The sequence below is a fragment of the Calidris pugnax genome, unplaced genomic scaffold (genome assembly GCF_001431845.1).
Source record: "Calidris pugnax isolate Ruff unplaced genomic scaffold, ASM143184v1 scaffold219, whole genome shotgun sequence".
Lineage (NCBI taxonomy): Eukaryota > Metazoa > Chordata > Aves > Charadriiformes > Scolopacidae > Calidris > Calidris pugnax.
This window is the reverse complement of record NW_015094507.1, coordinates 8867093-8888339: the sequence shown is the minus strand read 5'-3', so window position 1 is coordinate 8888339 and position 21247 is coordinate 8867093. Positions and strand designations below refer to the sequence as shown.

The 21247-nt window shown below is 42.6% G+C and overlaps 1 protein-coding gene across 2 annotated transcripts; it reads right to left on the bottom strand.

Annotated features, from left to right (window-relative positions):
• Positions 1–300: 300 nt before the first annotated feature.
• SNX3 (sorting nexin 3) lies at positions 301–20358 on the bottom strand. 2 transcript variants are annotated; one of them, XM_014964622.1, is made up of 4 exons: positions 20005–20358; positions 7256–7351; positions 6791–6915; positions 2699–3396 (listed from the first exon to the last, which is right to left on the bottom strand). In XM_014964622.1, exons 1-4 carry the CDS (start codon positions 20164–20166, stop codon positions 3291–3293), a joined length of 489 nt encoding a protein of 162 aa, XP_014820108.1. In that variant the 5' UTR covers positions 20167–20358; the 3' UTR covers positions 2699–3290. The 2 variants fall into 2 exon arrangements, with proteins under 2 accessions (XP_014820109.1, XP_014820108.1); XM_014964623.1 differs by lacking the exon at positions 6791–6915 and having other exon boundaries at positions 301–3396; positions 20005–20254.
• Between the last annotated feature and the right edge of the window lie 889 nt (positions 20359–21247).

Here is a 21247-nt window from a genome sequence, read left to right as displayed (position 1 = left end):
TTGGATGCTGTGGAGTCTCCACCACCAGAGGTTTAAAACACATGTTCGACAAACATTTAATATGTTCGGTGATCCTGCCTTGGGGCAAAGGGATTTTGAGGTCCTACATAGAGCTGTTTCCTATAATTCAAATATACACCAGCTCAAGGAGCTGACACACAACTTTTTCTATGACACTGTACTAAATGGATCAGAGGTTTAACCTAGTATGTCTTCCATTTCATGTAATTACAATTTTTAATATCAGTGAATTGTGCAGCTAATGAAGGGTGATGAGTACAAAAACACTGCTTCAATTAAAAAGATTCTGAGGTTTTATTAAGGTGTCCAATTGTGTAATCACACCAAAGAGGAAAGCAACTCCCAATGCAGAGGAACAAGTTGGCAGGAGGAGAAGGAAAACAGAAGACATGATTCATGTGGCAAAGAGCGACCGAAGAGCCACGCACACTAAAATGACAGGTTGAAATGTAGCATATATCAATGGCTCATTGGTTTTTGGTGTCAAGGAACACAGATCACAAGTGAAATCCTAGATCTATTGACTCCAAGCACAAAAATCTCACACATTTCAGAGGTCAAAGTTTTCACCCCATCTCTCTTCCATTTGTGCAGTTCGCTAGGTCTCACGTCCTGTCCTTTCCAAGACAGCCAGACCACAAAGTATCCGCGACCAGTCTTCAGATGAGTCAGGTGAGACAAAACAAGGACTTTGAAACATCTTCTACACAAACCACTGTAGAGCACTTGAGAATGCGTTTACCACAAGGCATAACACATTCTTAGAAAGAAAACAACAACACTTTATGAAGCTTTTTCACTGCATCTGTAACAGCCTTCAACCATTTCCAGCTGTCTACACTAAGAAAAACTGGACAGGGCAGAAAATCAATTCTGGCTCTCCACTCTGTGATAATTCTGTTCATGAGCTAACGAAGTTGAGCCCAGTGCTGTGCAAAACCCATGACAGAACACTCATTTCAATAGATTCAATAAGATTCCTGCTGCTGTCCCGGAGCAGCAATAAACACAAACTGCACCCACGCTGCAAGGCAGCCGCACTCTGTCCCAGTCCCTACATCATCCAGGCCAGAGGATGCAGTGGAATGTACTGTCTTTCTCCCACTTGCAAAGCAGGCAGGGCAATGAGTGCACATCCATATCTCATCCTCTTACCCCCAGGACCTAGCCCAGCTGCAGAGCAGACTCACAAGCTGGGAACAATTCCCAGATCCCTGTGGTTTGGACACAGCCAACCTCAGACCACGTCTTCCCCCCAGTGCTGCAGATTGCTCAGAACCAGTTACACTACGCTAGAATTAGGGTCTCTATAGTTAGCCTTGAGGGACTGAAGGCCAGTGAAATCCCAGAGTCCAGTGCAGATGTCCTGTCAATCTCAGAGGTTAACACTACACAGTCCTCACTTTGGAACTAGGAATATACTTGGACATCAAGCATGAAGCTTCTTTCTCTTCAGCTTATTTCCACAGCTGATGATACAAATAATATCATCATCTTTTAAGGATAAGATGGGGCATTTATTTAAATTTTTGAAAGAAGCTTCTCTCAGAAAATAAAATTTGAGAAAAGCATCCTTTACTATGTATTTAAGCCTAAGTAACAAAAGTTCATATACATTTATCCCTTCTTCCCCCATTTCCAAGAGTAATTCAACTTTTAAGTGTGATTCAACAAGCACAGGGAATTTTAGAATTGATTTTACATTATCAAAAAATTCTTGAATAGCTAGACAGCTGCAAGTGGGCTGTGTCAGTTTTGGTCCCTGGTTTCATTAATAGGACTTTTGAAGAGACTCAATGCAGTCTTTGTTAAGTATGAGGGGGAAAGAACAATTATTTGAGCATCTAACTAATCAGCATAGCTAGTCACTAGCACTACACATAATCTTGTCAGCCACCACTGTTGTCAGCTCACTCTTTTACATCCCGATTTCCATAAATGACAGTAATAGTTTTATTTAAAGGAAACTAATAACTTTGCCTGTAAGTTTGTAGGAATTTCTCAACAGTCATAAGTAGTATTATAAGAAGGAAAAACCAGTAGAGCCAAGCCTAAGCCAACATGTACTGTTACCAAATAGCACAGAACACAGATTGCTACTAGGGTGTTCTTGAATCTGTTTTTAAGAGCATCTGGACAGGTAACTCCCATGTCACATCCGGAAGTACTGTGGAAGCTTCTCCAGCCACAGAAACATCTAGCAAGAAAGATGACTTCAGCAGTGTTGCTCGTGAACTGCAGTTCAGGCATCAACCACCTGCACTTCACCAGCTGTCATACAAGCACAATGCTACAGCCTCCTCCTCCTTTGATGTTCAGGGAAGTAGTCTACATCACATCTGACAGCTGGCTTGTATGACTTCACATACCTAATTGTATTTGTAGAGTAGAACTACTTTAACCTTCTAACATATTATCAACACTCCTTGCTCTGTAGGATGGTATAATTTTCACTTGCTAGTTGATGCTAGACTGAGGCTTCTCATGACAAGTAGAAAGGGACTCTTTTCCCAAATCCCTTGATCATTGAGTGCCAGCATCTAAGGATATTTAGTGGTGGCTGTTAGTAACACAAGACTATATTGCAGAAGAGAGTCACAGCAAGGCTGAACACCAGTTCACTTAGTATAGTCAAGTCCCTGCTTGTCAGAAAGCACAAGATACCCCACACTCAAGGTCAAGAGTGACAAAACATTTGAAGTGCATTTTCACTTTTATTTCAAAACTTTAGACAAGTTACTTTTGTATATAAATTTGATTTTTTTCCTCTTACAGAATATAAAGATAATTCCCTCATTACTTCAGTATAAAGTGTTTTACAAGCTTGAAGACAATTGCATAAGTGTTTCTCACACAGGGTATCAGAAATAAAGCAGTCTTTCTACAGAAGTTCAGACAGATTACTACCTCAGAAACAGCAGAGCAGTTTAGTCAAATACAAGTGAACACGTGACACTACAACTGTGCAAGTTCAAGTAAGGCCAAGTCAGTAAACATTGTTAAGTCATTGCAAATAAGTGGAAAGGTTTGTGAGACATTGCAAGGGGTGGATGGTCTCATAGTATAATACTCTTAAATCAAGGAGTCAGAGGGATTCAGCAAGAAGACAAGTGAGTTCTTTAATGCTATAAAGCATATGCAAAGACCAAGCAGTGTACTGATGTTAGTGGAGACTTCGTGCCTGTTTATCCTCAGCATGCTAAGACAAACTACAACCTCTTAAAACCAAGCATAAGAACCACTAATGTTTGAGAAGATGCTTGCAGAACTCAAGTATGTCTTATTTTGGATGGTGTGTAGTTTTTGTCTATTACTTCATCTTGTAAGAACATGTGAAGACAGCGCTCGTTCTGTGCCAGTGGGTGGCCTGCAACCCTGGGGAGAGGGAAAAACAAGCATTAGTGCTAACAAATCGAGTCTACTTGCAGCTAGCCAGCAGAGCAAGGTTTTATACCAATAACCTATGGTTCTCCACTTAGGCACAGATCCCACTTCCAGTTCACTGCTGGCGACTAGAATGATGCCTGGCACCAAAATCTGTCATTCTCTCCCAGATGGAGTTAGTCCATAGCTACCTCTGATGATCTGGAAGCATGTAATGTCATCATCTGTCACCTGCAATTGAGGGGGACTACTAAAGTCCCCATCCTAGCATTACAAAATGTAGAGTTAATCAAGACAAGGCAGCTTAACCCCTCATTTCTCAATCTAATGCAGTAGCAGTTAGCCCAGGCAGAGTTAAAAACTTACTCCACCAGAGGGTGTGAAGGTCTTCTGAAGGCTCTGACACTGTGACTTAACCACGGTCACTATTCCTAGCATGTAACAAGCAGCACTGATGCACAGCCAGAGGGTACTGGCCATTCTGTTAACTGCAATTGTCTTTAGATTTTATATCTAGGATATATAGGAGACAGCTTGTCTACTCTAGACGAGACCAGCACCTCTACTGCAGATTTAGTTGTGTTCCACATATAGACTGAACTACCACCCTTTTAACAGTAAAGCAGCTGAAATTGACTTAGAAAACACTGCCGGGCTTGGAAGAAAATCACAAGGTATTGCCTTTAAGCCCTGAAAATACCATGCAGCCTTCTGTGTAGGTAAAAATCCAAGAGAATCAAAATCTCTGGAAGTTGATCACTTGTGGATACAAAAACCTAAAGCAGTTTGGTTTGAAAAAAAAAATTTACATCCAGTTTGGTCCATCAAGACAGGCTTCTCCCTTTAAGAGAGAAAGTCCCCCATCCTCCTGAAGACAGCTTGTGTCAGTCTTATGGCCTCTATACCTGTCAGAACACTTCTACTCTAAATGGAAGTTATATAGTTGAACACGTTAGAGTCAACTCCAGTGGTTCAGCATCAGTACTTCCAAGTACTTCTGTGCATCTTCTCCAAATGTATCTATTAGTGCTTATTTCACCACAGATTCACCTGTCACTTGTCACTGAGTGTCTTTTAATAAGGACGCTGAGCTCTCCTATTCAGCATTGATAGATTATTTCAAGTGCAGTCATTAAGATTATCAGTCTTGCCAGGCTCTGGTAAATGGGCAGCAGTCTCAAATGCTAGTTCATAAGGCAGACAGTCTGGAATAACTAGTTTGAGACTCTTAGCCTCATGAGACTGAAGTTGCCGGTCTTGAACTTCAAGAGGAAGATACACAGGACACAAGGCAGCAGCATATTCCTTCTTCCTTTCAGGAAGACTTGCAAATTGGTGGCTGAATTGCAGGACTAAATCTGATCTCTCAGATTCAGCTCTTGGTTTCACATGAATCTCTCACTCTGCATCAGCTTTTTCCTCAGTATTCTTCTGTAAGGTGAGCCTTACACAGAGCAGCTGCTACTAAAAGCCCAAAGTCACATTCAGGCAGACAAGTGTGTTGCAATGTAGCTGTGAATGTCATTGTAGGTAACATTGATGGTGGTGCCAGCAAGCTGGCCCAAAAGAGCTGACTCAAGCAAACTGCGCTGCTGTGATTTTGCTTCTCTACAGCATCCTTGGTATCAAGAACTGGCATTGGTGCATGAAGATCTTTTTTGGATATAGTGATATTAGTTATCTAGTTCTAGGAGCAAAGACCAGCTTCGAGAATGCAGTAATGTGAATGCATTATACAAATTAACCTCAGGACTAATTTCACTGTTACCTAGAATACTTAGTAGAAGTCTTAAAGCTTCTACATGATTCAAAACTAACTAGTAACATTTGCTTGATGAGTTGGTCATACCATTAGAATAAATTGATGCGGTTGAATAGCTAGGAGTTCTGCCTGAATAATCTTGTTCCAGCTGTACTCAAGTCTGCCAGTACATCAATATCTACATTAACAGCCTGCTTTTATGTTTCAAAGGAGGAAAAATTGACAAAGAAGTTTTACACTCCACAAGATCAATGCATTACTTGCTGTAGGACTGAACAAATGACACCAGTAAACTGGCCACTCCATTTGTCAGCTATATTGAGTTTTTTAGAGATTCCAGTTGACTGTTTCACTATCAGCTACTTCAGAACATAAACAGCCTTTTTCCCCCCACATATTGCTAAACTCTGCATAAAAAACCTTCAGTAAGTGCACTTCTTTGACATTTAATGTAGAGTCCCAAGCCTGCATGGATAAAAGTTGTACTTTGCAGTCATGACTGTCTTGATTGTACAGCCTTAAAATCCCATATTCCATCTTACTATAAGCACATTTGCCTTCATGTAGTGTAAATGCAAGACTAGATGCATTGGAAATTCTTTCCACTTGTTTTGAACAGAGGAAAGAGCACTCTGAATTTTTTTACTTGCTCAGAACCATTAGTAATACCTCTAAATTGAGCTAACAAGCAACTGTGTGAAGAAAAATTTAAGAGACTTCATACAGTCACACTTAGCTTACTTACACAAGACAATTTTAGTGAATTAGTCACTTGCAACTCCAAGCCACATGCCTGAACTAACAATAACTGACAAGCAGATGAAGTTCTGATCTAAGTCACATATATCCTCTGTCCCTGTTAAACAGCATTACTACTGAATGAGATTAAAATGCTAGAGGAACTGACAGGTTTGAACGTTTAAAGACAGCAGCCTCAAATCCAGTTGGGTCTGAACAATGTTGGCTCTAGAGACCAGAGGAGCTGGTTAACTGACAGTATTCCTTCTTACCCACTGTTTGGATTCACATTGTTAAAGAGATTAAAGTAGCTTTTCAGGTCACTATACAGAGAGCAGTTAGTAGTGTCAGGTGGTAGAAAAAGAAACATAAGACTTTGTTACCATAATTTCTGTTCACCCTTTGAAAGGCAGTGACAAAACCTTAAGTGTCTATTTCAAACTATATATGTGCATACCTCAGGTAGTGTTTTTACATTTCAGAAAGATTCTCACGATGATTACAGAAAATATGCATCATTACACAAGCTGATAATACCTCACATCTGCAATCAAAGTAAACTGCTGTAAGCCCATTGTAAGCTCCATTGTTCACCCAATGGAGGATACCTTTTCAGAAATGAAAAAGTAGAACTATTTTGAATGCTGTAATTTTAGTAGTAATTTGCATAAATTAACAACAACACTAACATTCGTTTCAGCTGTTCAGGTAAGCATTAAGATCCAAACTAAACACTGGATGAGCAACGTTAGTGTGTCCTACTGCAGGATTATGTGAAAGTTATTACTCTGAACCTAGCACAGCTACCATAGTTAGAGGATTAGCTTTCAGTTTTCCAGAGCTGAGTTCTGGGTTTGTCTTCAGATAACTAGACTCAACACTTACTTGTTTATGAATTGTTCAAGAGCCTGCTTCCTTTCCTCTATAAAGGAGTCATCAAAGATGCCATCATCTCCTCGGAAGGGGAGTTGACGGAGAAGAGCTTTTCCTGGTAGAGGGGGTACCACAACCTGAAAGATTTAGAAAAGAATACTTAAGTGCAGCCTGTAAGCAAATTTATATACCTCCTGTGCCAGGTCTTCCTCTTAAGGGACCTAACTCATCAATCATGTCCTTAGTGAAGTAATAAAATACAACAAGAGGAGAATAGTATCTGCCAGAGGGGTAAGTTAATTCAAGTAATTCAACTGAATTAACTCAAAGCAATTAAATAGTATCTAATGTTGTACAACTGAGGTTTGCTAAATGACAGTGTTTTAGTTCTGGATATATTCAACCACAATATCTGCTCTATATAATATATATGCTGTAAGCCCATGAAGACTTGTATTTACCTTTCATTTTACCCACCTTGCTTTCTCTTTCTAGTTCATTCCTTAGCCACTCAAAGTCACTGTATCTCCTCCTGACTGTAGATTCTTTCAATTTGAAGATAGGTAGATTTGTCTGAAAACAAGAACATAAGTTATTGATTAGCCAAATTAGAAGTTCTGATAAGCAGAGGCAGGAAACAAGCTGTTAAGTTACAAGTTAGTTCCACTTCAACAACAGTATTGAGAAACACTCAAGATACAGAAATACAGATAAAGCTCTGTAAGCTACACAGTAGCTGCACCTCAAACTGCTTAACTGTGGGCCTCATTTATATAGGATAATAATCACTGGTATTTTGCCACCATATCACCTAGTAGAATAGCAGATTTGCTGGTTACATGAGAACCTCCTAAGGTTGCACAAGTATCTGCTGTTCTTACTGTCTCAGGATCTGGATCAATGTCAATATATGCACAAACTTGGAGGAAAGGGGAAAAAGGAGGAAGGAAAAAAAGTCTTAGTCTATGCTGGCTCCTCTTATTGCATTCAAAAGTGTTTCAGGTACCAGCGCAGGACATTAACCAAGCTTCCTGTACTTCTTTGCTACCTGATACAACATGGTCTTCAACATCTTTAAAAGTAAGCCCATTAAGTCCTACAGTGAATCCATACAGGTCAGATGAAGCTAAAGATTTGCTAGTACAAGCTGCCAAGTTTGAATAGCTCTAAAGAAGCTACCAAGGCTGACAGGGACCACAGCATTCAGTGCCAATAAGAGCACACTGCTTTGCTACGAAGTTAAACCAAGCAGAGATTGATGAGGCAGAACTTTCCTCAACAGTGCTAGGAGTCAGCACCCAAGCCTAACGCTCTTGAAAGAAACAACAAATGGAAGCCAAGCTGTAGTGCTGCACAAGACCATGTTAAATCCATAAGCATTTTGATAGGTGTCCTTTGATAACTTGTGGAAAAGCCTGTATTACTTCTATTCATTCTTGGGGGGGCAGGGGTATCCCACTGCTGTAATCCAGCTTGCAGTTATTTCAGGAGTAGATGTCAAGAGAACACTCTCCTAATGACACCCCCAGAATGGAAAGTGCCAAGATCACAATCTGAAGCTTAGATGCTGTTGAGATGGCAAATTGGCTGGAGTGTTACAAAAATGTTTGTAGGAGTTATGACCTACTAACAGTGAGACCAAGAGTCTGTGCTTGCCATACACAACCAGCACTAGCAGAATAAAGTTTACTGCTGTCAGACCGCATATTCACTGTCTTACAAACCTCAAAAAGAAGACTCTTGAGGAGTACCTTAGGAACCTGATGTTCACACAGGACTACAGTTATCCTCAGTTTTCCTGTTGGCAGAAGCACAGCAGTCATTCCCAGCTAACGCCTTCTGGTTTTTGTTATTGTATTTTATAAGTTGTAAGCCACCTCACTCAGCTTCTGGTCTCAGTTTGAGTGGATATCCCTGTATGATATCCTTTATAGGCTTTTATGCTTAAGCTATCATTGAGTGATAATTTCAGCTGCTCAAAACAGGTTTAATTGCAGAGATACTTTGCTACACTAGGCAGCCCTATGACTACAGGACATTGCATACCTACCAGCCAATGATTTTTTGGCTGTCACAGTTCAAAAGTACTTGAGAAGTTAGTTGTGTACTTTCACATAATGCTATTTTTTATCTGTAAATTATGGGCTAAAGTACAGAACACTATTTTGTTATGAAATCTCCTATTGCTAAATGTTTAAAAATTATTCAAGCTCTCTTTCCCAGGTAAAACATTGTTGATTGTACTAGTGACTAATAATAAAATTGCACTTAAGGCTATTATGTCACAAGTCAGGCTTTATTTATAAACACTCTCATCTTGAGGATAAGAATACTCTACTCAAGAGTGAATAAAGCGAGGTCCCCCACAGTGCATGAAAGAGTGAAGTACTGGATTATTTTTCTCTGATTTCAGCTACTGGCTTTTTAACCAAGTTCAGCCTTCCACATTACAACATCAACTCTTTGTCAGTGTCTCGGGTGGAAAGTCCTTTACAATATTTAACATATAGGCCTTCACCTGCAGAAAATATTCCGTTCTCCTCTCAAGTTACTTACAAGAGGGATTAGAACTGAATAAAAGCAGCTAAAACCCAATGAGTTCCCAGGTCTTCAGGAACTCTTTTCATGCTTCTGGGCATGAAGTCTATAGAGTTAATCTCTAAACAACATATCAGGCTTACAGGTACAATGTGGGGTAGAAGTGCCAATTGAGCTCATTTTACCTTCTGCATTCCCTTTTGAACTTTTGACACGCTAACCCAGCTAGCAAGTTGGGAAAAAGGAGAATGAAAGTACTTGTTTTCCCTTCGAGTTGATGCGTGTCCCACTGCCTCCATCTACCATGGGTAGATGGTTTTCATTAAGCAAGCCAGAGAGCTGCTGAAGCATGGCCTATCATTGGGAAAGAACCTGGTAGGAGATAACAGAAACTTTCAATTTCTATTGAAGTGTCACTTGAAGATCACACAGCATACCAAAGGTATTCTCAGCTTCACAGTTTATGTTGAAAGTTATCCTTGTTTAGTCACTGAGGTGCCAGTAGCATTCTCAACACTGTTAGTGCTTTGTTTGCCTCCTGGAACATAGATGAGATTAAGGCATAAAACTTGAAGTCAGGCTAGTTTCATTTTTACATTTTTACTTTCTCTCCATGCTTATTCAGCATTATAGTATCATTTTTCTGGCCTGCTGATCTGCTAAATCTTCTGTCACGAAACTCAATGACCCAGTTTGGCACAGCCCCTGGAGCATAGCTCATTCCTTCGATAAATTCAACATAATCACTATACCAATTGTTCCTTCTATAGTGTAATAATTAGTTTCATTTTTATTGAAAGCATTTTCAACAACTTCAGGCGTCTTGAAATCGTGCTTCCAGCAGTTTGAATGCAAGTCCTCAACCTGAAAGAATTATACATTACCTAAGACATTAGAAAACCAAAAGTCACTAGCCAGACTTGCAGAAAAAGCATTATTTCAGGACCAGTAAACCAACTCTGCAGAAGCCACACATAGCCCAAAATCTTAAGCATAAAAAGATGCAAAGACAGATTCTGACTAGATACTCTAGATTCTATATTGGACTATATGTATACAACCATTAGGCTTTCTTTGACTACTGTCAAACTAATCTTCCGTATTCTGCTGGGGGAGTTAACGGCCAAGCCAGTACACTGGAATAAACGTTCTCAGAACTGGTGCCAAGTTAAATTACATAGTTAAACAGCAGATGACAAACCCAGACTTAAGTCACTCCTGCATTCCTCCACTCAGATGCCAAATGAGTTTCTACAGTCATTTGGCTAGTGTTCAACAAACTGGTAACGGGAAGCAGTGGTTACCTGCTAATAGATTTCAGGGCAAAAATCTGTATTCACAAAAAGCACGTTTCTTCAGCTACATTTATGTTACTATAAGTAAGTACATTTATGTTACTACAAGTTCAACTCCAAGCTCAGTAGCTTGAATAACCAGATAACAGTCTTCCAGCTGTTACTATAATAAACCCCTGAGCTATGCTCAGTTATATACATAAATGATTTCTGGAGTTCTAAGTGAGGAGACTTTCACAGGCAGGACGCACATAGCTCGAGTACTAGTCAATACTGTTCATTCAGCTTCAGATACACAGCTCTCCAATGCAGCCATTCTAGTATACAAGTAACCTTAAATGCAGGAGGAAAACCAAAATACTTTACTTATATTCGAAGTAATTTTCAGTGTTCTGTTATCTAAAGTGGATTAATTTATCCAGTGAGTTGAAAAAACCTTGCAAATAGCCAGACTTGCTCCTACAAATTTGTTTCCATACATAAATTGAATGCAAATAGCATTTGGGTTCCTTCAAAGATCATGCTGACACTCCACAAGATTGACTCTAAATGTCACTGCAGCCCAGTCCACCCCCACAACTGCAGAAACTCCACAGCTGTAGCTGCCCAGGTTAGTTTGAGGTAAATTTGATTAATTTTCTCATCTGCCAGTGTAACGCTCATCATCAGCACTGCATTGCCCATGTCTTCCACTCCTTAACAGACTGAGAATAAAGCTGCACTGTTGCCATAGCACCTACTTTGATGTTGTCTTTTCAAGTAGGTTATGGTAGCCTTGATACAACTCTATTTCCATTAAAATAGAGTGAAAGAAAGCACTCGGCTCACTTTTGATAGAAGTTTGTGGCCTTGACTCTCATAAGCTAAATTCAAGCTTCTTACTATCTCTTCATAGAAGCTGTAATCTTTGTCAAGAGACTACACCCTTTGGCTACATTTACAGTCAGCCAATGGGAGCTCAAGGGTATTACAGTAAGTAGCATTCAGGGTAGATAAAGTATTATAGTTTTCTTAATGCAAGAGCCTGCTGTCCTTTAGTACAAGGAACTGGCTCCAGCAGTCCACTGTTATTACAGAATCCTTGCCAGTGGTTTGTTTCCTTCCCGACTTGACACCACCAGCTACCTCCCCATTTCCTACAATTATAAAAAGCAAGAAAGAAGGCAAACATGCTCTAAACCTCAGTTGCTAAAAGTTTAGATTTTAGCTGTGTATGTTACTGAAGGAAAACCTCTTTCCCCACCACAAAAGGTCAGATAAGAGGTTGTTATTTTTATAAGCTTCAGTCCTTTTGATCAAAGCGGAGTCCTACCTCCCCTTTTATCCTCTTGGTGTCCAGGTCTACTGAAAGTAATTACATGCATGAAGTCTAAAGTTTTAATAGAATACTGAAAAAATCTGACCATATGTGTACACCCAAGTTTTAAAGAATGCTGACTTAAGCTAAACCAAGAACTATAGAACTTCCCACTCCACAATACTGAGACATGGATCTAGGATCCTGATAGCAACAAAACCACAAGGACTAACAGTCTTTAGACAAGAGTTAACCTTCATCAAGTCCAATGCCTTGAGCTGTTCTGCAAAAATTAGCATAGGGCCATCTGGGTTTTTGCCAAGCAGCATCTATCACCACCAAGTTCAAATTCACCAGCATCATGAACACCTGAATTATGCTGTGCTACGGTCAAAAGGCTCAAAGCAAGGTAAGTCTAAAAAAAACAGATTGATAAGCAATGCTTTACTCTTCAGGTTGCATCCTAAGATGACAAGGATAAAAACAGGAACTAACCTTAAGGACACACTCAGGCAAAGGCTTTTACAGTACCCAGACAGAATTAGTAACTCTAGATAGTTATTTCAGCATTAGCAAGCTAAAGTCTCCTTTGAAACACCAAATATTCCTTTTAAAGAGAAGGGATTGCTACTTTTACACAATTGCAAGGTATAACTGCCATATGCTCTGGTTTGGTCTATTGTAAGGTTACCATTAGTTTCTCATTGAGAATCACTGAAGAGGGATCATGTTAACTTGGTGCTTTAGCATCTTTAGCTGACATCTACCAGCTAAGGTCAAATGGAGCTGGAAAACTGCAGTAAATTGCTGCAATTGATAGTTCTTATCAAGAACAAAAGTTTTAATGTGCTTTGTAAGCTAAAGACAGTCCAGCATCTCTACACCTCACAAACTTGCAAGAAACAAGAGATAAATAACTAGTATACAAGTATATTAAGTAGCAAAAAATTCTCTTAATAGTTCCAGTTTTATAGGAGCAGTAACATTCACTTACATAGCCACCTAACAGCTACAAAAAGGCCAATAGCTCCTATTCATTAATTTATAGCACATCTTAGCACTTAGGGGGTGCTGTAGCTTAGGCCCATAGAAATAGCCTCTGAAGCTTTATTTCCAGATATAGGGTGGCTTTAAGCCACTTAAGATAGAGCTTAATTTTCTTCTGGATTTTACACTAGCTTGTAGTTATACTTTCAAGATTGGCTTCATGGCCAACACAAACTATACTGTCACGTGCCCCAAAAGGTCCTCCCACAATAGAATTTGGTCTGGATTCTCAAGAAACAACCACAGAAGGAATATGGTTCATGGACCTGTCTTCAGTTGGTAAACTATTTGGTTTTATACCTTGATCAGAAGGTTAGGTTTCTCCATCCATCTCACATTAAGAAAGTTACCCTTCACTCAGTGCTCTGTACAGCATTTGGATTATGGACTTGCTAAACCCGCCTCCAGTAGTGCCACTAGCACTGCATTACCAAGTGAAAAAACTTTAAAGAAAATACTTACCCTACAGTTAGAAGCTCATAAGTCTACACTGCATTAGTTATTTCCCCAGATGAAAGACAGTAGAGACCTGACTGCTCTAAAGTCCAAGCTGACACTTTTTTGGCAAGACACCTAGAAGTAAAGATGTATCAAAATACTCTGGCATCACATGCCTACCTGGATCATAGCCATCTGTCCGACAAAGATTAGTTATTGTTCTATTTGATTTGGTCTGTTCAGCACTGTACTAGAATGCCCTCTTAATACATGACAATCAAGGCCCACGTTGCACGTACAGAAGTAAAGCGTCCAAGTCACCAGTTAAATTAATATACTAATAAGAAACACTACTCCAAGACTTAGTTATTTTATTTACATAGTAACAGATGTCAACACCAAACCAGTTCAGTGCCTTTGGATTAGGTTAATCAAAAACCTCTACAGAAAAGTCAGCTACTCCAAGCAAATCATGGAATTGTCAGAGTTGGAAGGGACCTCTAGAGATCATCTAGTCCAACTCCCCTGCTAAAGCAGGATTGCCCAGAGCACATTACTCAGGACTGCATCAAGGCAATTACATGCCATGAACTTGTAAACCCACTTTCCCTGATTTGGAAGTTCCTTTCTTCCAAGCCATCCAACTTCTACATCTCCCTAGTCAGTGTCCTGGGAAGTTCTCAGCCTTCCAGCTATCTGTCTCCAAATTACTGGTCGAGGGAGCAATAATGTTTGTAAAGATGCAGTACCTGGGCTGTAGAACAGAAAAACAAAGTCACTTGAATCACTGCATTTTCATTCTTTGAAGAGTCTAAAAATATCTAACTGGTAGCAGTGTCTAGAATGGGGCATTAAAAGAGTAATTAACTCATTAGAGAAGGCTTGCAGTGTGATGCAAGATTTGCAGTAGTAGAGAAGTAGAGAATTAGTGCTGATTATGCATTCCTAAACACATCCACACTGAGTCAGTGTTTAGTCATTACTCCACCACAAGCTTCACTGACTATGAAACTGAACAATGCTGAAGTCAACTACACACAGCAGCAGATTTGATTCTTCCCATAGTGGGAGAAGAGTTTGCAGCTTCAAGCCCTGCTGAATTCATGAAGGATGGGAAATTTTGTACTGTTCAAGGACAGAACATTTCAAAGACACATTCACCAGATAAGAAGCACCACTTTGCAGAACCATGACATAAGTGCTTTCTGAGCAAGTTACACTTTCAGTTCATTTACCATCTTACTCTGACTTGATCTGATCACAGAAGTCAGAGTGAAATCAGTCACTAAGCCAGACAACTATAAATATGCAAAAATGCAGATATTGTATCCAAGCTATGTCTTGAAAAAAAAGGGTTAAAATGAGAACAGACTTTCAAAAGCAGCTCAAGTTTAGCCGTACTTTGATATACTTCCCCAATCCTTTGGGACCAATACTATTCTTAACACTGCAGGCACTCCACAGCTTGTGTGTTCACTTCCTTCCCCACACTGGGCCTATGTAGTCAAGTACCTCTGCAGGTCTACAGAAGTCTTTCCACAGAAGACACAGGAAAGGCAACTGCTGCCTTAAAGAGCACTGGCACCACCCAAGTGATACATTTCACAACATCTGGAAGCACAGCAGCAAGGTATTGCCTTTCTACACCTCAAAACAAGCCACTGAGCTGTGGAACCTGGAGAAGTTAAGGTGTGCCTTAGTGCCAAGTTTAATCATACTGATTAGAGGCAGCAGGCCACTCAACACTAAAGAGCAGAATTAAGAAGACAAAGGCTTTTTGTCTAACTTTGATTTGACTAAAAAGAATTCTTTAACTACTTGGACTAGTAGCTCCTGCAACAGGTATTTGTTTAATTCTAACTGCCAGTTTGAATATTAGTGACTTCTCACCAACCACAAACAGGTAATTTAACCTTTTTGTCTAGGTGACACACCCAACTAAAATGGGTTACTTCTACAGAAACAGATGAAATAGTGTTAACAAAGAGATAATTTCCCAAAATACAGCAAGTTTCTGGATATCCATAAACTTTGCTGACAGTACTATAACCAATGTGCTGAACTCCTATGGCACTGCTTTTACAGTGGGTGTACGGTTCTGAAGTGTGTCACCAGTTGCTGGGATTGCAGTTAGCTTGTAAAGCTTACATGATGTCTCCTTAAAGGATTTAGCAACTGAAGCTGCTGCACAGGATCTGTTTGAGCAAATATGTTCCTGTTGACCCACTTACCAGGAAAACTGTTTGTCTCAAGTACAGTAGGAGTTACATGATACCTGGATCTGGGCTGAGGACTGCAGACATGCTGTAGGATGATAATATGACAACTGTCATTTTTTTCTAAATACACTTCCAGGAATTAAGAGAGGACTGACTTACAGCCCGTAAATAGTAACAGGCATTCACATGCCCTTTAGGAGTGTTGACATGCACAAGCCCACCCTGAAAACGTGTAACAAGCAGAAGGGAACCACCACTCCTCTGGTGGTGGCTCCTGAGTGAACAGCTAGTAAAGACTCATGAGAGACAGCATATGGCATGCAAGGGTACTTACACTGAGAACTTAGCTGTTGGTTTACACTTTTCCTCAAGAGGTAAGGGCAGTAGTTTGCTGTTTTACTTTCACAGGCAGTCCAGCTGATTGTGTTAGTTTTAACCACTGCACAGGCACCATGCTCTGATCGTCTAGGCACCTTTAGAGGAGATGACTACTTCATCAAGTTTCATTTCACTAGAAAAAGCACTTGGATCTTTATACCCTACTGCATTGTTCTCCTTTTTAGTTCACCCTAAGCCTTCACACAAAGGATACCTTAGAGTGGTACAAACTCGCTGCCTAATGCTGCTGATGGAAAGCAAATTCTCAAGTGGGCTGTCAAGAACATGACCCACTCAAATCTGCTATTTTAGCACTGCAGGATGGCATTTTCTAGTATTTACCATTACTGAACAAGACATTTGACTTTTATTGCCAAGCTGCACTGCAGTGGCAAACTGCCACACTGTGTGCCTTATAGTGGTTGCTACAGAGGGAAGCTTTCTCTTATCACCTTGTCCGGTTTGCCGAGAACAGAATGTTATTTAATGCAAGTTCAGGCTCAGAAAGTCAATACTTGAGCCAACTGACCATCTGTGAAGTAAGCTGCCCCACTAGAAGTATTGCACAGCTTCTTCCTGCAGTACCCTCAGAGACCTTAACTTCTTCTGAAAGTCCCATGCATTCACCAGAATGCACAGTCATCCTACCAGCCTGCACAGAGACACACGCTATGAGAAAACTTTCTTAAGTGCTGAAATACAATTGACTTGTTTATCCAGTAGCGTACCACTGAGCAGTCTACGCCAAACTTTTAAGTTCCCCCTTAGGCTTTCCAACTTCCACCAGAAGTTGGTGAGTACAGCAATACAAGAACTAAAGCATGAGGTTCTTCCACCTGTTGCTCTCCAAGCAACAGATATGCTTCAGCTGCAACACCAGTAGAAAGCTTGCCAATAAAAAACTTTGCAGGAAACTCTGCAGTATTTCAACACAAGCATTTTTTTTGCAAGATATTAGTTAGTCGGCATCAATTCAAGAATCTGCTAGCAAGCTCAGTCTTCCCAAAAAAAGTTAGGCTTTGAGAGTCAGACAAAGCAATAAAGATAGAATTACCCTCAGACGAAGTTTGTAAACGCCATGACAATGTTACAAGTCTAATTGCTTCAACACAAACTTGAATCTCAGTGCCTTCTCTGACAATGTTTCAGGCTTAGCGTGACCTCCAGCCATAATAAGAAGCTATCCAACAGCTTTTACCAGAACTTGACAGCAGTTAAGCCATCCATTTCTGTACCACTTCACATTTTAACGCTGGTGGTTAGTTGAAGACATCACTTTCCAGATATGACACAGGTAACTCCATCTTTTCAGGTTCCCTCTGCTGCCACTCTTAGCACTGCTGGGGGAAACTGCAAATGCCAGCTGCTACTTTGTGTGACCACAAACAGTTGCCAAAACAGAGGCTAGCTGGTGGCTATTGTCTGCCACACTTCAACAAGTGGCTTATAGTACAAGGCCTACCTTCTAGAAATACAATACTACAGCAATTCAAGTTCAAACTTTTCTCCCATGCTGAAGCTTGCATATTAGCAACATGGCCTGTGCTCTGCTGAGAAGCAGTTAATTGATACAAGTTTAGACAGTGAACATAATTCTGCATGACTTGTATTACCTGCTCTGTAGCCTGCCAGCATACAGAGACATAAAACTCAACTTTACAGCTCATCATGCTGTAAGTGTACACAGCATGGATACAGTAGATATACAGCAGTACACAACTGCAAAGGGAATGATCACGTATTGTAAGAGATAGTCCCATATACAGGCATGCACAGACGGAAGCAAGGAGTGTGGAGGAAGCAATGTTTATGTAGTAGTTGAAATGTGAGGAAGAATAAAGGAAGGTCACAGTACTATCACAGGCTATATTTGTTCAAGTCACTTCTAGGTCCTTGTTACAAGAGGAATCCAGAATTTTCTATCCTAAACAGCACATAGGCTAAGAGTAACCTGTCTCAAAACCTGTTTTTCTGCTTTCCTTTCTGCTGAAGAAATTCAGTTCGGTATTTAAAAAACATTATTATTTTTTAATGCCAGCAAAATTGGTCTCATTCCCAAGGCCATATGATGGCTCAGTCCCTTTTGTATCATCTTCCCCAGATCCTGCAATTCCAAATGCTCAGTCTCATGGAAAGAAAAGTCATCAGGAACTTAAGGCACAAATACTTCCCAGCAAGGTAGAGTTACATCTTTCCATTAAGTGGACAACTAGGATCCTGGTAAGGGCAGTGTAATGCAACACAACTTGGCAAGTTCTAGTTTGTCCTCACAGAGGCCAAACACAGCCTAAAATTATTTTGGTTTATTCTTCCTGCCCTATGAACACATCTTGAAACATGAGAATAGCTACTGGACATGACAATTTAGGAGCATCAGAACTAATGCTAGCAGCTTTAGATCTCAGGTGATTTTGCTTTTTTAAGTAAAATTACACTAAGCTGAGAACTTAGACCTTTAATACCAGAAAATCCACACAGGGTTTTAGTCTTATCTGAAGAATTTTTGTGACCAAAGCAGCAGCCCTCATCTGATCTGAAGCCTTCCCTGCCATGAAGGCATGTGCACCCCATGGTGTCCAGTGAAAGCAAAATTCATATTCCAGAAAACACATGCAGGGGGTCAATGAGGCTTCTTCTCCCTCTATCACTGCCTGCAATAACTGACCAGGTTCAATCAGCTGCAACAGAGTAAAGCTATACCAAGCAGCAGACTCAACCACAAGCTACAAAAAAAGATAAAATTGTAAAAGCTCATCTTTCTCAACCCAACTTACCCCTGGCAGCATAAACTCAGAAGTACCCTGCCTCAAGTCCCTACCAGCTACGGGCAAGGACCATGCCGTAGATACTGCCTTTTTCTGTTCACTCCTCCAGGCTCTATTTTTGAAACTAGAAAATACAGGGAATGCAGTAATGACCTCATATAGCTTTTCTGTGACCTCATATAGCTTTTCTGAAGCTCAAGACTACTAGCCTTTGGGGCAAGTCAGTGAACAGCCCTTCCAGCTAGGAAGGAGCCTACTGCTACTAAGAAAAAGTATGTGATAGCCCACAGTGAGAAACAGCCCTGTTTGTTAGGCACTCAATCTATATTTCAGGGGCAAAAGAACACAGGAACCCCTCCCCCACATACACTCACCTTATCACTTCAGCCAGCTTTGATCTAGCACATGCGCCCACTAGACTTATTTACACATTCTCTATGGATTTTTGAGGCTGCTGGAATCCTGAACTTGACCTCCTTCACAGGGCAGGAGGATCCACCCATATTACTACATCTCAAACAGCTGAAGAGTTTGCCCTCTTCTATTTACTTAGACACAGGCAAGCTGTTGTGGTTGAACACGGCCTACTCACTGCCGAGGTGGTGTGAGAAGGAGCAAAAGGCCTTGACTCCCTGTAAGCAGGGCTCAGCCATAGCAAAAACATCTCTGTATTATCAACACTGTTTGCAGCACGAACCCAAAACGCAACCCTGTGCCAGCCACAACAAAGAAAATTAACTCTCCCCCAGCCAGAGCCAGCAGGCAGGCGATTGCTGGCAGTGTGGCCATGTTTCAGTCACTGGCAGCCGCGCATAGTGGTGCCAGAAGAGCATCTGCTCCCTGGTTATCTTAACCAAGTTATGCTGTCTTAGCTACCATGGCAGTTATCAGCCCCAGGTTCTGTGAGGGCCTGGGGCCTGCTCTCAGGCAGGAGGATGAAGTCCACACCGCCGCTCTGCCGTCCTCCCCAGAGGCACTACCTGCGAAACGGGCCCTGAAGGACACGGTGACAGCGGCCTGTCACCACCACCCCGGCCAGCCCCGGCCCCGGCGACACCCCTTCCCGCTCACAGAGCCCGACAGCCATACACAGGCTCCGCGCTCCCCTTCTCAAGCCCCGTATTTACCCCCGAGGCGCCGGGCCCCGCCGCGGGAGGGGCGGGGACGGAGCCGGCGGAGCTCCCCTGGCCGCTCGCCTGGGAGAGAGGGAGCGGGACCGGCCCCAACGCCCGCCGGGCCGGGCCCTCACCTTGACGCGGATCTCGTAGGTGGTGAAACGGCCGCGGCCCACCCCCACCGTCTGCGGGTTGCCCACGTCGATCTCCAAGAAGTTGCTGGGCGGCCCGTAGGCGTCGTTCAGGTTCTGCGGCTTGCTGATCAGCCGCCGGGTGTCGGCGATCGTCTCGGCCATGGCGGAGCGGGCGCCTTTTCTTTTTATTTCCCCCACCCCCGGCTTCCCTCCCTCCTTTCGGAGCGCGGCAGGAGCGCGGCAGGACGCGAGCGAGCACCGAGCACCGAGCGCCGCCGCCCCGCGCCCCCCGCCCTCTTATCGCCCCGCGGCCAGCTGACTGCCCGGCAACGCGCACCCACGCCGCCGCCAGCGGATGCACCCGCCGCCCGCGCGCAAGGCAGACTGGGTACTGTAGTCCTCAGGGGCCGACCCTCTCCCTACGCCAGCCGCGGCCACCCGCCTACCGAACTACAAATCCCGGCGTGCGCGGGGAGGCTTGGAGCGGAGGGCGGTGAGAGCTGGTTTCTCGGGCGCGCCCGCCCGCCCGGCGCGGGCTGAGGCGCTCGGCCTGGCGGTGCGGAGGCTGCGGGGGGGTGGCGGCGGGGGTCGTCCCGCTGATCCCCCGCCCCTCCTCCTCTTGGGACTCGCAGTGAGTCCCTTTTTGTCGCCCAGGGAAGGAGAATGTGTGCGGGGTCGTGTTTTTTTGGGAGGGAAGGTTGTGCGGTGCGGCCGGCCCCGGGAGGCCGCGCCGTGAGGCGATCCCGGGGGGGCTCGGCCGGGCCCTGCGGCCGGTGAGGCCGAGGCGGGGCGGGGGGGGGACACTCTATTGGTGCGGTGCCGCGGCTCAGGAGAGTAGACAGACAGCGACAACGCGATTCAGTCACCGCAGCACCAGCGTAACGGGATTCCTTTTTATTTTAAACCAAAGAAGGTTTTAACAACACATGACAATTGTAACGCTTCGCTCCCAGCTGCAACTTGTCACCTGCGGCCCTTAAGGAGTGCAGAAAAGGAAGGACTGCTGTTCCTCACGCACAAGGAATCCCAGGATGGTTAGGTTGGTATTTTAGCCAGAAAAGTAACCTAGGTCTCAGTGTATGAGAGTAAGAAATGATTTTTGCAATGGCATTGTCATAGAATCATAGAGTGCTTTGGGTTGGAAGGGACCAGGCTGGATGGGCCTTTGAGCAACCTGCTCTAGTGGGAGGTGTCCCTGCCCAGGGCAGGGGGGTTGGAACTAGATGATCTTTAAGGTCCCTTC

Bases quoted from the DNA above. Each gene is read 5' to 3' on its own strand.
- SNX3 (XM_014964622.1), bottom strand. From the start codon at position 20,166: ATGGCCGAGACGATCGCCGACACCCGGCGGCTGATCAGCAAGCCGCAG. The intron at 7,352-20,004 runs GTGAGGGCCCGG...TCTTGTTTTCAG, and splicing joins CCTACGAGATCCGCGTCAAG to ACAAATCTACCTATCTTCAA. The intron at 6,916-7,255 runs GTGGGTAAAATG...TAAATCTTTCAG, and splicing joins AACTAGAAAGAGAAAGCAAG to GTTGTGGTACCCCCTCTACC.